Source organism: Phytophthora ramorum (assembly GCF_020800215.1).
Source record: "Phytophthora ramorum isolate Pr-102 chromosome Unknown Phyram_PR-102_s0001, whole genome shotgun sequence".
Classification (NCBI taxonomy): Eukaryota; Oomycota; class Peronosporomycetes; order Peronosporales; family Peronosporaceae; genus Phytophthora; species Phytophthora ramorum.
The window spans coordinates 4,567,081-4,580,904 of record NW_027150647.1 but is presented as its reverse complement, the minus strand read 5'-3'; the positions used below and the strand labels follow the sequence as shown (position 1 = coordinate 4,580,904).

General features: G+C 54.2%; 7 protein-coding genes across 7 annotated transcripts; 5 read left to right on the top strand and 2 right to left on the bottom strand.

Moving 5' to 3' along the window:
- Positions 1-210: 210 nt before the first annotated feature.
- Positions 211-1,261, top strand: KRP23_1164 (Ribonuclease P protein subunit p30; the record flags this gene model as incomplete). The annotated part of the gene is made up of 4 exons (XM_067882033.1): positions 211-274; positions 354-607; positions 680-829; positions 923-1,261. 4 exons carry the CDS (start codon positions 211-213, stop codon positions 1,259-1,261), a joined length of 807 nt encoding a protein of 268 aa, XP_067751732.1.
- A 45-nt stretch (positions 1,262-1,306) lies between these two features.
- KRP23_1163 (DNA polymerase epsilon subunit 3) lies at positions 1,307-2,000 on the bottom strand (the record flags this gene model as incomplete). Its single annotated transcript, XM_067882022.1, has 3 exons — positions 1,307-1,611; positions 1,680-1,798; positions 1,864-2,000. The coding sequence occupies 3 exons, from the start codon at positions 1,998-2,000 to the stop codon at positions 1,307-1,309; spliced, it is 561 nt and encodes a 186-aa protein (XP_067751731.1).
- Positions 2,001-2,095: 95 nt separating this feature from the next.
- KRP23_1162 (uncharacterized protein) lies at positions 2,096-3,995 on the top strand (the record flags this gene model as incomplete). Its single annotated transcript, XM_067882013.1, has 4 exons — positions 2,096-3,332; positions 3,402-3,478; positions 3,553-3,729; positions 3,801-3,995. The coding sequence occupies 4 exons, from the start codon at positions 2,096-2,098 to the stop codon at positions 3,993-3,995; spliced, it is 1,686 nt and encodes a 561-aa protein (XP_067751730.1).
- Positions 3,996-4,117: 122 nt separating this feature from the next.
- Positions 4,118-5,687, bottom strand: KRP23_1161 (uncharacterized protein; the record flags this gene model as incomplete). Its single annotated transcript, XM_067882001.1, has 4 exons — positions 4,118-4,543; positions 4,599-4,681; positions 4,756-4,773; positions 5,147-5,687. 4 exons carry the CDS (start codon positions 5,685-5,687, stop codon positions 4,118-4,120), a joined length of 1,068 nt encoding a protein of 355 aa, XP_067751729.1.
- A 1,089-nt stretch (positions 5,688-6,776) lies between these two features.
- On the top strand, positions 6,777-8,457 carry KRP23_1160 (Calcium/calmodulin-dependent protein kinase type 1; the record flags this gene model as incomplete). The annotated part of the gene is made up of 8 exons (XM_067881990.1): positions 6,777-6,920; positions 6,994-7,066; positions 7,128-7,252; positions 7,340-7,426; positions 7,495-7,648; positions 7,723-7,985; positions 8,070-8,148; positions 8,219-8,457. The coding sequence occupies 8 exons, from the start codon at positions 6,777-6,779 to the stop codon at positions 8,455-8,457; spliced, it is 1,164 nt and encodes a 387-aa protein (XP_067751728.1).
- A 341-nt stretch (positions 8,458-8,798) lies between these two features.
- KRP23_1159 (putative helicase MAGATAMA 3) lies at positions 8,799-13,336 on the top strand (the record flags this gene model as incomplete). Its single annotated transcript, XM_067881979.1, has 9 exons — positions 8,799-8,888; positions 8,990-10,585; positions 10,655-10,765; positions 10,844-11,935; positions 12,001-12,239; positions 12,310-12,468; positions 12,543-12,949; positions 13,019-13,157; positions 13,240-13,336. 9 exons carry the CDS (start codon positions 8,799-8,801, stop codon positions 13,334-13,336), a joined length of 3,930 nt encoding a protein of 1,309 aa, XP_067751727.1.
- Positions 13,337-13,414: 78 nt separating this feature from the next.
- On the top strand, positions 13,415-13,759 carry KRP23_1158 (uncharacterized protein; the record flags this gene model as incomplete). The annotated part of the gene is made up of 1 exon (XM_067881968.1): positions 13,415-13,759. The coding sequence occupies one exon, from the start codon at positions 13,415-13,417 to the stop codon at positions 13,757-13,759; it is 345 nt and encodes a 114-aa protein (XP_067751726.1).
- Positions 13,760-13,824: the final 65 nt, after the last annotated feature.

Genomic DNA, 13,824 nt, shown 5'->3' with positions numbered 1-13,824 from the left:
ATACGACTCTAGAATGCCCAAGGCCCAAGAGCTCCCAGCCAAGAGTTCGCTACAGCCACTCGGGGCTATCGATTGGCCGCGGCGGGCCGGACCCTTTTTTACGAACTACGGATGAGTAATTACGGAGGTTTTTACAAATAGCGTATCGTGATATAATTGCAGATACATGTTGAATAGATTAAGCTGCGGTTTTTGGCTCGACAGAAGGTGATGGTTTACGTCGATTTGAATGTGCGCGCGACGGCGCGGGTGTCGGCGGGTGAGCTGCAACGACGTAAGCCGTGCTCTGGCGATGTGTGTATTGGATACTGCTAAACTGAAGACGGAATGTGCTATTTTATTGCTGTTGTCAGTGGGATACGCGATCGTGTGCGTGAATGTGGACTGTGAGGGCAACGAAAAGCCCAAACCGGCGACTGAGCTGCAGAATCTGCCGCAGTCGGCGCAGAAGGACAAGAGTAGCAAGGCCGTGAAGAAAGCCAAGCTGTACACTGCTGCTCTCGGCAACGGACTGCAGCTGAAGGAGGCGGCAGGTAAGAAGGATCTGCCGAGACAACGCAAGCGCATCACACTCAAGCTGGAGGAAGTGGCGGACGCACAGAAGCTGGTGAGTTATTTAGCAATGGTGAGACGGCTACGTGTCACTAGCTCACTCTGTATGTTTGTGTATCTTGAGCAGACGGCATTGGATGCAGTGAAGAGCTACGATATCGTGGCAGCCGAGGCTGCGACGACCAAGGTGTTCCAGTACCTGTGCGAGCAGGCCGACATTGATCTCATCACGTTCGATGTGACCAACCGACTACCATTCCAGCTCAAGCGGCCATGGGTACGACGCGTAAATTGTGCTGTGGAAGACTAAATTTGCACCCTAGCTGACGTTGATATCGTGCATGCTTGCTTTCGCTGTGTTATGGTGCAGATTACTGCTGCCATCAAGCGCGATGTCCACTTTGAAATCACCTATACGCCGTGTCTCGGAGATACAGCAGGGCGGCGGTACTTCTTCTCGAATGCGAGCAACTTGGTCCGCCTGACGGGCGGAAAAAACCTGGTCTTCTCGAGCGGTGCCACGCGCGACATCCTGCTGCGCTCGCCCTACGACGTCATCAACATCGGGCTCCTGTCCGGTCTCAAGTATGGTCAAGCCCTCGACGCCATCTCAACTTCGTGCTTGGCTGTCCTAGAGCACGCAGACAAGCGTAGAGGACTTATAGGGGGCGTGCAGGTGGAAGCCACCAAGGACGTAGCCATGGAATAAACTTATTTTGCTTGGCCTGGAGTGAAGTGCGTCGGCATCTATGATCTATGAGGCAGTCTCTTCCATTGCCTCGTCCGAGTCGTTATCCTCCGTCTTCTGTTCCCGGTTGTCAGGCTCCCGTTCCGTCTTGGCGTCATCCTGCATTTTAGCCTCAGCAAACTCCTTCTCTTCTGCATTCTCGTTCTCATCGCCTTCGTCCGACATGGCTTCGTCCTCCTCAGCGTCCTCCTCGTTCGTGTCAATAGCCACCTCGTCCAGCCGCTCTTCAACTTCCGTTGTCGTAGCGGTGCCCTCCTCCTCCTCAGCCGCCACTTTCTGACTCTTCTTGTGGCTCGCGCTAGCTTTAGCCTCTGCATCAACAGCAACCAGGTAATTTGTAAGTGCACAGCTCAGAGTTTCCGTGTAGGGCGTAGCTGACCCTGTAAGCAGGCCTCAATTGGCTCGATAAAGTGCTCGAAATCGGCGTCACGCAGCGTCTGCAGCACGTCCTTCAGCGTTATTGTGCTGCGCTTGTTGGCCACCGATGTCTCGTGCGCACTGCAGAATCAATTGGTGAACTCAACAGGTTGCGATGTCCTATTCCATCCAGAAAGCCCACGTACATGGACGCCAGATACAGCGTGAACACGCTGGTTGCAGAGTTCAGCGTCTGCCGTGCATCCTTCGTCAGAATCGCCCGCTCCGGCAGCGCCTTCTTCACGGCGCGCGCTGTCAAACTCGCTGCGTGCTCGTGCTCCATTTCGACACAAATGACTAAAAGACCAAATCCCAAAGGGCTACACCAAGTACTCAAAAGACTATTTTGTGTAGCCATTTCAATATTGCTGGCGAGAGATGAGCGACGTTGCGGACGTGACGGACGCGGAGCTAGCGGCATGCGTAGCGACGCTGCAGAAGCTGCACGGAGAGGAGGCGCACGAGCTGTTCCAGTCATCACCGCGCTTCAAGCCGCTCCGGACGGCGCTGCTACCGCTGATCTCGGACCTGCGCGCCAAGTTCTTCCACGGGAACTCGACGGCCAGCGACAACTCGCGCCAGGAGCGCAAAAGAGCGAGGAAAGTGGAGCGAGCAAGGCAGAAGGCTCTGGACCAGCAGTACGTGAACAACACCAAGCTGCGCGCCGAGCGACTCGCGCGATTGGCGGCGCTGCAGACGCAGAACCCGCTGCTGGCCAACGTCCCTGACGGAGTCGCGGCGGCGGATGAACCGATGCTGATCAAAGAGAACGGAGAGGCCGAGAAAAAGGAGAAAGAGGAAGAGAAGGAGACGGGGCAATTGCACTACCACCGGGCGTGCTACACGTGCAAGGTCAAGTTCCGGAAGCTACACCACTTCTACGACCGCATGTGTCTGTCGTGCGCCGAGCTCAACTACAAGAAGCGTCTGCAGAATGCAGATCTGCGCGGACATATTGCTGTTGTCACAGGGGCGAGAGTTAAGATTGGCTACGAGATCACGCTCAAGCTACTTCGCAGTGGAGCGATGGTGGTGGCTACCACGAGGTTCCCGAAGGATGCAGCGTTCCGCTACGCCAAGGAGAAGGACTTTGAGGTCTGGAAGGACAAATTGCAAATCTACGGCATGGACTTTCGTGATCTCGGTGTGATCGACAAGTTTATGGATCATATCGAGGAAACCTTCGGGAGCTTGGACATTTTGATTAATAACGCGACGCAGACGATTCGCCGCCCGGTGCACTACTACAAGCACCTGATCGAGTGCGAGGTGGCGCCGGTGCCAGACCACATGGCTCAAGTCAACCAAATTTTGCGGGGCAATGCCAACCTCCTGGGTAGCGCTGCTGCAGCGGCCAACGTAGGGAGTGAAAATGTCTCTGTCAATGGTGTCATCATTAGCACCGACGAGGGTACTTCAACAGCAATCGCCACCGCTGCTGCGTCCGCGCCTGCGTCGGTGCACCTTTCGCAGATGCCTCTTGTTGTGGAGGACCAGCATTCCAAGGAGACCGAGGCCTTGTTCCCTAAGGGCCAAATCGACAACAACAACCAGCAGGTGGATCTACGTACATCGAATTCGTGGGTACAGAAGATCGACCACATCGAGACCATGGGTACGTTTGCATGCACTACATCTTATCCTTGCTCTTGTGTGCTGACTATGCGCTTCTTCTTTATTGCAGAGCTGGTGGAGGTGTTTGCGATCAACACGATGGCACCGTTCATCCTCAACAAGCGTGCCATCCCTTTGCTTGAAAAGGTAGGAATGAAGACGCCTGAAGTGATGTGGAATTGATTCTCATAATCTCGCGTGTATGACTGCTTCTGTGGCAGAGCTCGAACGCTAGACGCTTCATCATCAACGTCAGCGCTATGGAGGGTAAATTCTACCGTACCAAAACGCCGAACCACCCGCACACCAACATGGCCAAGGCAGCCGCAAACATGATGACCCGGACGTGCGCCGAAGATCTCGCGCGCAAGGGTATCTACATGAACTCAGTTGATACGGTAAGAGTGCCTTCATTTATGAGACTCTAGGGTGATGAAGTTAGGTTCTCACGCTGCTCTGCGTATGACAGGGCTGGATTAACGACGAGAACCCTCGCGACGTGGCCGTTCGCATTGCTGATGCGCACAACTTCCAGACGCCGCTGGATGAAATCGACGCCGCTGCGCGTGTGCTGGACCCGATTTTTGCGCTCTTCCAAGAGGGCAACACGGACAAGCCCCTCTTCGGTCAGTTCCTCAAGGACTACACCGTCTCGGAGTGGTAAACTGTTTGTCCAACCTGCATCCTCATGTAGAGCGAGAGGAATAGAGTTGATACGAAAGTTATGTGCATTGTGGACAACTTATCTGCGTTCCTACGTTGTTATTATCACAGATGCAACAAGGCTCAATAGAAAACCTGTCGCCACGGTAGTGGCGGAGGGTTGAAGCACGCTGGCTGGATTGCAAACCCAGGACACTCGCAGCGCACGAGAACGGAAGCAAGGAAAGTATTAGGCTCGAGTTTCGCCATACAGGCCTGCACGAAAGCGTCGTTCTCGACGTAGGCCAGCTGCTTGATGATGTGCATCTTTTGCTGCATCGTGTTGGGCGCCAAGTCGTTCTCTCTGGCCAGTCCGCCTGCGACCAGCGCCAAATAGGCCATCACGTCTCTTTTGAGCGCTTGCACTGTGAGGTGGCCGCGTGGCTCGGACATCCACACAGGGATCGGTGCGGCGACGTCCTTCGAATTGGCCACTTGGACAAACTCGTGGACGCTGGTGGTGCTCCAGAGCAACGTCACTCCGAACACGATCGAGTCGATCGTCAGCCCCTGCAAACGATGGTCAGCTCCCGCGTGGATTAGGCAGCATTTCGACGCAACGTACCGAGAGCAGCCTGGAGTTCTTGATGGTGCCGCTTTCGTAGCCGGTGGGCGCGTCGCCGGGTCTTCTCATCGGCTCCATTGTGTCTGTCGTTCGAGGAGCAGCAAGCAAGTTTGAAAGTGAGAGAGCGCACACAACTCAGCGAGCGTTAGCCCAATACCTCCTCGTGGAACTACACCTTGAAGCCACGGTGTCGGAGGGATGAACACAAGCAGTCATCCCGTAAAGGCAGTCAGACACCGTGTGAGCTTCTTTGACGCAGATCGTGTACTAAGGCTCGGCTTGCTTACGTCGGTATGAATCGCTGCATTGAGCGCAAGAAAAGTTGAGTGAATTTATGATTTGAATCGAGACCACTGTGAGCGGCGCCACCCGACACGATAGGCTCCGTAGTTATATGTTAGCGCTAGCGACGGGTGGGCCGGGCTGTACAGGCGCCGAGCTTTCTCGCACTTCGTCGTCGGCCTTCCCAGACTTCTGTGGCGTGAGAGCTTCCTCCTCTACTACTGCATTTGCCACCGCTTTCTCCCCAGTTGTCGTGGGCGACCTACTTGTTTCTGCTGCCTCCGATTCCTGCGCTTCACGGGGAACGGTCGCGGCGGTGCGAGGGGATGCCGAACGTGCAGCTGGGTTCTCGACCACCTCGCCCGTGACAGCAGCCTCTTCCTCCATCACAATCTCTTCCTCCAACGTGGCATCTTCCTGGCCCCCTTCCACCTCCTGGATTCGTACGATTTTGTCCAGGACGACGGAGCGGCCGCTCCAGACCCACGATTCCCTCAGTTTCAGAGTCCCCCCGCCCTCCTCCAGCATAGCGCGAGAAAGCACCTGTCGGTCTCGGAGCCACCACTTGCCTCGTCTTGTCCCTACAGCGGCGTGCTGCACGTAGATGCGTGGCTCTTTCGGTGCTGCTGAAGTCTTCGCGTCGCCACCTCGTCGCTTCGGCTTGGGGCTCTCATCACGGGGAGGCCCCGCCAGCTGCTTTGGGCTGTCGGTGTCGCCCTGGACGGCGGCACTTGTCTTGCGCTCCTTCTCGAGCTGCAGCTTCAGTGCCTCGAGCTCGCGCTTGAGCGCCTCCACCTCGTCCGCCATTTGGGGAAGCGTAGGAATGTAGCCATGCGTGAAACGACGTAGAAGGACCATCACTCCGTAGTACTTCAACTTCAAGTGATTTGATCGAGCTGCTCGACATGCAGCTTGCGGCACATGACAAGTATCTTTCACTTCGGCACACCTTTCCCACGAACCCAATGGCGTCGCGGCGCAGCAGTATCGGGCCGTGGAATGCAGAGCTGGATTCCTCTAACATGTTGTGCGTAAGAAGGAATGACTTGGCCTTACCTTGCCATTTTCGCCTGAAACTGTAACACTATTCCCTCACGTCGGGATGCCTGACGTGAGGCCAACAGAGATGCTGATTGCAGGCTGTGACCGCCGCGTCGCACGCGTTCAATCGGCGAATTCGTGTCTTCAAGACAGCCAGTCAGCCAACCGTCAATCCACGATAGCCTGCAGCAAATAAGGCGTTTGTGATGTCCAAGCCTCGGTGGACAGAGAGCTGGCGAATCCACAAGATATGGAGCACACTACGAAGCACGAAAAGTGTTCGGCGTATGTCATCTGCAACACGAAAGCAGGTCCGATAGGAACGACCCTAATAACACTGCATCATCGAGATCTCAAATTATCAGTCAAGTTAAGTACTAAAACGGCTGTGGTGCAATTGAACAGAGTATCTACAGCTCCACTGCGACTTCATGGGGTTCTAGCGTGCCGGGGAGCGAGGTAAACGGGACGTAAAATGAAGCTCAAACGCATTGATGGAAATGTCATAGCATGGGTAACGAAGCATCTACGTCGTCGTACGCTGGCGGTCTCCTATAAGTGCCGAGCAGGAGTGCGAATGTCTTCTGAAGAGAGGAATTGTGTAGCATGTCGTGCGCAAATTCAGTACCGGTAGGCTTTTTGCTTGCCGTACATGTTCACCGTCCACCCTTATTAGTCGTGCCCCTATTAATGAAGTCACTCCTTTTAACGACTCCGGACCAGCGTTTCGAAAAAGGTTGCGCGAAGGTACCATCTCGCTTCAAGGGGATCCAGGCAGATCAGTCGCCGCCGGCATAACGGAATCTGCCAAAACGTGTTTCATTTGACGTGTGCTCGTTCGGAACAAGATTCGGAATGGGCGCGGCGCAGTCCTGGTGCTGCGGGGCGAAGGGCCGAGACGACAACCTGCTGCAGCCCGGCAAGCGACGGACCAACGGCTTCACGCACGACCGAGAGGTGCTTGTCGTGGGCTCGCGGCCCGTGACATCAGCGCCGCAGGTAACACGCGCCTTGCTGCATAATATCGTAACCGGCATCACTGACAAGACGCTTTGATGCTGGAATTCACCAGCCGATCAAGCTTCAGGGCCCGGCGTACAGCAGCGGCAAGATGGAGCCCAAGTACGAGATGCTTGACGAGATTGGTGCGTTGGCTGCTGCTGTTGAAAGAGAACGCAAGGCTTCTAATGTTGTTGTGGACTGCAGGACATGGAGGCACGTCGGTGGTGTACAAGTGCCGCGAACGACGCTCGGGAACTGTACGCGCTTGCAAGATTATTGATCGACGCGCCGTCGAGCGAGAGCACAACGTGGTGATGGAGCAATTTCAAGTGAGTTATGCGTGGAATGTGGTGTTAATGTTGGGTACTGCTGGTTGATCCTGGATCGTTGACAATGTTTTGTTGTTGATGGTGCAGGTTGAGATTCAAGTGCTGCAGTCGTTGAAGCACCCGAACATCATCCACATTGAAGACGTGTTCCTGTCTGAGTCGAAGATCTGCATGGTACGTAGCGAAAGCTAAGTGCGCGCATTTTCATCGTTTCGCACCTCTCTAATTGACATTGGACGCAGATCACGGAGTACATGGGTGGCGGCGAGCTGTTTGATTATGTAGTCAACAAGGGAACGTTGTCCGAGGTCGAAGCGAGCACGATCGTTCGTCAGATCACGTCGGCTGTTGCCTACTTGCACGCACGAGGAATCATTCACCGCGATCTTAAGCCAGGTGCGCCTACGGAATGCCCGTATTGTTCAAAACTGCTCGCATGCTAACGTTTCATGGCCTGGCGATGACAACAGAAAATCTCATGCTGACGAGCAAGTCGCGGGGAGCAAACGTAAAGATCATCGACTTTGGGCTAGCAAAGATGCTGGACGCGGATGATAAAACCGCCTCGTTCCTGGGAACAAGAGGTTATCTAGCGCCTGAAATGCTGCAGCGCCAGGGATACTCCATGTCCGTGGACATGTGGGCACTGGGTATCATTGTCTACGTCTTGCTTTGCGGTTGTCTGCCCTTCGACGACGATGGAGGCAAGATCGCCAACGAGAAGGCTGCTCGGGTACGTAACGTCACGACATCTATGCATATACAATTGGTGGCTAACTGTGTCGATGATTGTTTACCTACGTTGGTGTCTGTCTAGGCGAAGTTCGGTCTCCGCTTCCCGCGCTGGGCAAGTGGCTTGTCCGAGAGCGCGAAGGATCTACTCCGACATTTGCTAGGTGAGAGTGCCAACTCAATTGTCCTTAAATCTGTCATGACGCTCACATCTTCTGCTTGTGTTTCTGACAGAGGTGGACTCGTCCGACCGGTTCACTGCCGATCAGGCACTGGCCCACCCTTGGGTCACGGGCGCGCGTACGCCCAACAAGTTCCTCAAGTCGCCGAACTACCTTCGGTCCATCAAGCAGGAACAAGTAAGCCAGAAGATGAACGGACGCGTGAACAAGATTCAGCTCGCGAATGGCAACGGCGTCGAGGTCTACAGCGACAATGGACTCGCGATCAGTGTCCGGAGACAGTCGCGCTGAAGGCTCTGCAACTGCCAATGTAGAGCTTGTAATTGAAGTTTGCATCGATTTTGCTAATGTTACTCGAAAGTGTACCCAACATGAATGTGACGCGAAGCTTAGGAGATCAGGTCCGCCCGCACGCACGGGCGCCGCAACATTCATTTGCTCATTTGCGTCGTCGCGTCCAAGAAGAAGCAGCCCGCCTCCGTCCTCAGAGAGCACCGCGACGGGAAGAGGAGATCCGCGTGCTCCATATCGCGCTGGTTCGGTGTCCATCGGCGCTCTGTGGGACGCAGGAGAGTAAGAGGTTTCGACCGTAGACTGTCCCTAGCTTTATTCCGCACGCAACTCGGCGTCTGATGCGACGTTCGACACGTCTCGGAGCCGCCACGGGTGGCCGCGGTCGGATGTCCAAATTGATCGCACAACACGCGCAGCGTGTGCGTCAGGTTAGAGCACCTCGAGGGCCTGTTAAACTTGATAGGAAGCATAGATGGAGATCTCTGACCTTTTGGCCTGCTTCTTTTTATCTTTTTACTGCTGCCCGTAGGGCGCAGACTCTGAGGAGGAGTGGAAACCTGGCGGGGATGAGGAGGCAGCCTCTGCTAGTGAAGAGGAAGGAGAGTTCTCGGATTCGGCCTCCTCCGAGGAGGAGATGGCCAAGCGCCGAACCACAGGCAACAAGCGGAAGGTCATTGACAGTGACAGCTCCGACCAGGACAAGGCGCCTAGAGGACCTCGGGCCAAGATGAAGATGAAGAAGGTCAAGCGTACAACCAAAATGCTGCCGACGCCGCCCCCGATGAAGGCGACGCAGACGGCGGCAGCGGCTGCTAAACGTGTTGCAGCTGCAGTGAAGATGGAAGCGAAGCGAATTGGAGCCAATGGGGCACATGCGGTCAAGGACGAAGTAACAGATGCTCACCGACGACCTGTGAAGCAGCAGAAAAAGCGTGCCACTATACAGGATCGCAAGCCGGTGCAGACTTCAGTCTCGTACGGAGCACCGTCAACCCACACGTTGGACAACTTTTTTGATGACATTCTGGAGTGGAAGTTCTACGAGGCGTTGAGGCGAGAGACGCAGAGTAAGCACTCGTACGCTACTGCGAACGATGGGTCTGAGGAAGGTGAGGTCGAGCTTGAGATCGAAAAAGTGCCGAGCAAGTTTCGCTCGTATGAACATTACTTCTCAGTGTGGAAACCGCTGGCGGTGGAGGAAGTACAAGCGCAAACAATCAATGCGGTGACGACAGACCACCCCAACCCAATCCCAATCACTGCGAAAGGGTTCGGAGCAACGTTCATATCAAAAAGCTGTAAAATCCGCGTTGACCCAAAGAAGCAAAACAATTCTGGAATGAGGCGCAAGGGCGACTGGGGTCGCCTCTCCGATCTGTTCGTCAACGACTTAGTGCTTGTTACTTCCGATCAAGATTACTTCCGCAAGGGTCTGTCAGCCAAATCTACCCATGGTGTAAAAAACGAAGGAAGCGGGGAGTCATTGGACACAACCCCGGTCGGGTTTTTGGCTATCGTGGCCAGCCAGAAAGGATCAAAAGAGGGACTGACCATGTCCATATTGAGGTCTGGATGGGGTGCTTTAGAGAAGGAGGAAAGCGTTTACCTTTTCAAGCTGAACAATCTCGTGACAAGTGTCCGCGAGTTTCGTGCTCTGTGCGACTGCAGCCACTACAAATTGATGCCTCTGCTTCTGTCGGGTGAGCACAAGCAAGGGACCATGCAACTTGATTCACTGGGACTTAAGTACGTTCAGTGGCTTTCGAGAACTTTCAACGACTCACAACGTGAAGCAATCACAGCCGCGGCTACTTCAGAAGGTTTCACATTGATCAAGGGCCCCCCAGGCACAGGCAAGACCACCACCCTGAAGGGATTGCTCAACTCATTGCACTTGCGCGAGTACAACCGCTACTACAATGCTGTTTTGGATGTGGCGCGTCGGCCAGACAACGAGACAGCCAAAGCGTGGTCTCAGGTGGGAAATGAAAAACCCCACATCTTGGTCACAGCACCGTCAAATGCAGCTGTCGACAATATCGTGAGCAAGGTGATCGAAGAAGGATTCTGCGATGGAGAGGGGCGACGATACTTTCCCAAGATTGTTCGTGTTGGCCGAGGACTGGTACGTTTGTTTTGGAGGTTATGGGCACTTGTGGCTTTCAAACTAATAAGGACTAATGCTTTATTTCAGAGTGCAAACGTTCAAAGCGTTGGCCTGGAAAACCAAGTAGACCAAATCTGCAGCCAGCCGCTCGACATTCTTGAGGGACATATAGGACGTCTGCGGCACGAGCTGATGGTGGTACGTACACGTGGAATTCTGTTCATGCCTACGTTCTGTGCTTACCGAACGTGCCCTTATGTCTTGTCAATTGTACAGGTGGAGCGCGATTCACAAATTTTGCGAGATCAGTTGCGGAATATTGTGGCGTGGATTGAGCAAGATCCAGCTAAAGCATTGGAAGAGCTTGCCCGAGCGGAAGCACAACAGAATCAACCTGCAGTCCCAGGTCCTCCAGCGGTGAAATCACCATCGTCCTCTGCACCTCCGCCGCCGCTAGAATTGCCTCCGTCATCTTCGACTGGAATTTTACCACCCTCGCCCCCCCCACCAGCATATCCTGAATCTCCCCCACCTCCCCCTTCGCCTCCTACTCCTGGGTTTCCTGCTGATATCCCGTCACCAGGAAATGCTTCGTACACTTACAACAACGACGCATCTGAAGGTGGCGAAGAAGTTGCTGACATGCCTGAGGAGGACGAAGAAGACGAGGAGTTTCCAGCTTCGTTTGGGGCTCCGCCTCCAGCTTGGGATGAGCAGGAGGAATCGTTTAATGCCGAAGCAAGTGGGAAAGCTTTGGACGCATTTTTGGACGATGGGAGCAACTCTGAAGAAGACGAGCCTCTCCCTGTTGGAGTTATCTCTATCAAAAGTGAAGATTTGGAGGAACACGACGAGCCGTTTCCTGTTTCATCCCACCCGCAGACAACTTCTGGTGCGAAAGGTGAGGAAGAAATCAGTAACATCGGCGAGGCAAATCTTGCCGATAACGGTGACGATACACCTGAGCAGGACGAACCACTACCTGGCCAAGTATCAAACAGCACGGTTCATCAACAGGTTGAGAGCCTGTCGTTGGCACCGGTGCATTCGGGTCAGAATTTACCCTATGATGGTAGTGCGACTAGTTCGCCTCATGGCTCTTACCCGTCATCACCCCCGCCTCCGCCCCCTCCGCTATCACCTCCTCCTCCACCTCCATTATCGCCTCTGCCGAATGAAACTCCCGACGACCAGCATCGACCGTCATCTCCGACAATTATTATACCGCAATCTCCACGTTTGCCCCCACCGGTTGCACTTGATGCGACAAAAGAAACGAAAGACTGGGGGCCCATTGACTATTCACGGTATCATCCATATGTGACCATGGCCCAACGGATCAATGGCTGCTTGGAAAAACTTGCGGAGGTACGATATAGTGATCTCTGAACTACCGTATTTCGTGATCGTCTAACAGTTTGTGTTGTGCTTAGGTGAAACTGGAGCTACAACGATACGAATTCGCTCGAAAAGCTGTCAGTGAGATGGGTGGACAACGCTCCCAATCCACGCGACAATCTCTTGAAGTATCGTTCCTAGATACAGCACATATTGTGTTCACAACGTTAAGCAGTGCAGGTGTCGCGTCACTCGATGCCAGTGCTCGGTACGACGTGCTGGTAGTGGATGAAGCTGCTCAAGCCGTGGAACTATCCACCATTATCCCCATGAAGTACGTGGAGCAACGCAGGTACTTTAGTGCCTTACCTGTCTGGCTAACAGGTGTGCCATTGTGATACTAGGTTTGGGAGCAAACAGTGCGTACTCGTTGGCGACCCGCAGCAACTTTCAGCTACAGTCTTCTCCCGTAACAGCGGCCAGTCATTGTACGAACGAAGTTTATTCGAGCGATTGGAAAGCTGTGAGCATCCTGTGCATATGCTGCGAACGCAATACCGAAGGTACGATTTTGTTATTATGCGTACACTCCGAGTGTATATGATCTCCTAACATGTGTTTGATGCACACCTCATAGTCACCCGAAGATTTCAGATTTCCCAAGAAACTACTTTTATGATGGCAAGCTCCAAGATGGGGACAATGTGAAGGGCGATGACTACACAAAGCCGTACCACAGTTTAGGGCCCGCATTCATGCCGTTGGTGTTTTGGGACCTGCTCAGCAGTCGTGAAAAGGCAACCAAATCAGTGTCGCGCATGAACGTCGGCGAAGCGGAGCTAGCGGTGAATTTATACCTCACCCTGAAGAACTCATGCCCCCCTGACGCTATTGCTGGGAAGGTTGGTATGATTACGCCGTACAGTCAGCAAATGGAAGAGTTGAGAAATCGTTTCCGACGTGCCCTGGGTGAGCGCTACGAACAAGAAGTCGAGATCAACACTGTGGACGGCTTTCAGGGACGCGAGAAGGATATCATTATTCGTAAGTTGACGGTGTACTCGAGGCTTTACAAGGGTTTCTAACGATGTGGTCACGTGTTTGATTCAACAGTATCCACCGTCCGAGCTGACCCAAAAGCTGGTGTTGGTTTCTTGAACGATATCAGACGCATGAACGTGGCACTAACGCGAGCCAAGTTCGCGTGCTATGTCATCGGCAAGGAGAACACACTGCGCTCCTCGAAGCCTTGGTCCGCTCTTTTGGACCACTCGTATAACCGGCACTGTATAGTACATGTAGAGAACCCACAGTGCAACCTGCTGACGTTGAAGCCGATGGAGCGACCACCTGAAAGGAACCATCCAAGGAATTCTCACTATCAAAATCAAGGACCACCACAGCCCCAGTATCCTGTTGAGCCGACAATGATGTCTGGCCCTCAGTCATCATACCCGCCTCGACCAAGCCAAATGAATGGGAACGGTTGGAGGGGTAAAGGGCGAGGGAATGATGGCACCCGCGGCGGACGGCGCAATGGTGCTCAACGTGGAGGCCGCGGGGGTCGTGGAAGAGGACGGGGACGAGGAGCGCCTGTGCAGCAATATGCACCTCAGCAGCAATTTCCACCCGGGCCGGGACTGCAGTATCCTAGTGGATACGGACAGCCTCCCGGTATGCCAATGCAGCGTGGTGAAAGACCTGCTGTGCGGAATGTTCCACCCCAGTCTGCTCCAGGGTATTTTGCTCCCCGCGGACCAGCCGCGGCCTTCCGACCCCCTCCAATGCATCAAGCACCGCAAGCTGCTGGGCCGTACGCTGGAAACGCCCCTCCTGCATTTCCTCAGCCAATGAATGGTGCACCAGGACGTGGGAATCCTCGAGATCCTCGCCAACGTGGAAGAGGAGCTGGACCTTGA